The sequence below is a fragment of the Sinocyclocheilus grahami genome, unplaced genomic scaffold (assembly GCF_001515645.1).
Source record: "Sinocyclocheilus grahami isolate Dianchi unplaced genomic scaffold, SAMN03320097.WGS_v1.1 scaffold2357.1, whole genome shotgun sequence".
In the NCBI taxonomy this organism is placed as follows: Eukaryota; Metazoa; Chordata; class Actinopteri; order Cypriniformes; family Cyprinidae; genus Sinocyclocheilus; species Sinocyclocheilus grahami.
In genome coordinates, this window is record NW_015507536.1 from 50,083 (window position 1) to 52,244 (window position 2,162).

General features: G+C 38.8%; 1 protein-coding gene across 1 annotated transcript in view; it reads left to right on the forward strand.

The window, feature by feature from the left end:
• Positions 1 to 648: 648 nt before the first annotated feature.
• LOC107574830 (NACHT, LRR and PYD domains-containing protein 3-like) overlaps positions 649 to 2,162 on the forward strand; it is a gene marked incomplete at its 3' end in the record, with an annotated part of 9,718 nt that continues 8,204 nt past the window's right edge. The window contains exon 1 of the mRNA XM_016261268.1: positions 649 to 805. Coding sequence (XP_016116754.1) covers positions 735 to 805 — 71 coding nt within the window. The remainder of the gene's footprint in view (positions 806 to 2,162) is intronic.

The following is a 2,162-nucleotide window of genomic DNA, read 5'->3' on the forward strand; positions in this document are numbered from 1 at the left end:
CTCCAGTGCCCTGCGGGCTGTAAACTAGAGAAACTGAAGTAAGAGTGTATACAAATTCACTATTTTCCATTATTCTCATCCCACTGCGAGTACTGAATAATATGAAAAATAAATTAAACAAAAGCAAAAAACAAACAAACAAACGAATGCACTGTCAGATAACTGAAGAGAATGTTTCCTTGGACTTAATTAGAATATTTTTACAGTGTCTAACGTCTTTTAGTTACATTTGCATTAATGCATTTAGCAGATGATTTAATCTTAGGCAACTTGCATTGCATTCAAGGTACACATTTGATCAGTTTCGTGCACTGAACCAGTGATCGTGGTGTTGCTTGCAGCATGGTATTGGTTGCTTTATATCATTACTACAGAATAATGATGATGTGAGGATGTTTTCATATAATACAGATGTGTTGATGATTTTGGTACTCGCATAAAAAAAATCAGTATCATTCTTATGATGCTGAAATGAACCCCCTCAAGCACCATGAAGAAGCGGGTCTGAACCTTAGACTGGAGCTGTTAATCGTGTCGTGGATTAAGTCTCTCTCTCTGATTGTGAAGTTGCTGCTGATCTGAGCTGTAGATCCTGAACTGAGAGACTGAAGAGTGTCATTGTTCTCTACAGGTTGAGGGATTGTGGAGTCACAGATGAAGGTTGTGCTGCTCTGGCTTCAGCTCTGAGATCAAACCCCTCACACCTGAGAGATCTAGATCTGACTGGAAATGAAATGGGAGATTTTGGAGTCAAGCAGCTTTCTGATCTACTGCAGGATCCTCGCTGTAAACTGAAAATACTGAGGTAAGTTTGTATAAAATGTATCAACGTTGTCCTCTGTTTTTCTCATATGGTGAGTAATGATTGCTATACAAAAAAATGCTGTGAAATTAGTGATAGGAATGTTGCTTTTGTCTTCATTAGATTCTTTCTGTGTCTTACATGAACTTATTATTGTTTTTATTAATAGAAAACATTACTGGATGAGATGAAGATGTTACAAGTATGTCCATAAAAATGTGTTAACCCTCTGGGGCGAAGAACGCACACAGTCTGTCAGGTTTTTAATGATACCAGTGAAAATAACTAAAAATACATCGTCATTTTTGATCGTACAGATAAGAATAAGGCATCGTTTGAAACTGCAAAGGGGTCTACTTTTATTTGTGTATAGTAATAATCAGTGGCGTGCACAGACCTCTGGAGGGGCAGGGGCGAAATGGTGAAATGGCATTACGAGGGCACAATCGCGGACCGGGGGAGGGGTGGGTGAATGGGGTCGTTCCCCCTCGGCTAGGGGTGGGTGATATATGGCAAAAATATCACGATTTATTTATTTATTCAAACAGAAGATCAGGGAGAATCACTCTTCAGAGAGATCCATCAATCTCTTCCACTGTCTGAATGAACTGGGAGATGATTCACTGATGCAGGAGATCCAGGATTATCTGAGATCTGGACAAATAGGAGAAACCAAACTCTCCTCTTCACAGTGGCCAGCTCTGGTTTATGTGCTGCTGACATCAGAGCAGAAGATGGATGCGTTTAATCTAAAACAGTTTGTTGGAGCCCAAAATAAAGCAGATGAAGTTCTTCAGAAGCTGCTGCCTGTGATTAAAGAATCCAGATCAGTTCAGTAAGTCACACTGACAACACTCACTACACTGATAAAACATGGAAATATTTATGATTTTAGTGTGAACTGTCTGACCAGAGCTATGAACGGAGAAATTCATATATATCACACATCATTTATACCAGTGTTTGCTGAACTGAGAGACTGAAGAATGTCATTGTTCTCTACAGGTTGAGTGATTGTGGAGTCACAGATGAAGGTTGTGCTGCTCTGGCTTCAGCTCTGAGATCAAACCCCTCACACCTGAGAGAACTGAATCTGTCTGAGAATAAACTAGGATCGTCAGGAGTGAAGCTGCTCTCTGATGGACTGAAGGATCCTCGCTGTAAACTGGAGAAACTCTGGTAAGTTTATGTAAACATCCTCTCACGTTTTCTTTCTATGGTCAATAATGAACAAAATAAACACAAAATCTAAATAAAAATCAAAAAAGTTTGTGTTGATGATTTTGTTTCATCTTTGTTCAAAAGTTTTTGACAATTTTATTATGTAAGCATTGTTCTCAATTTATGCAAAATATATGCA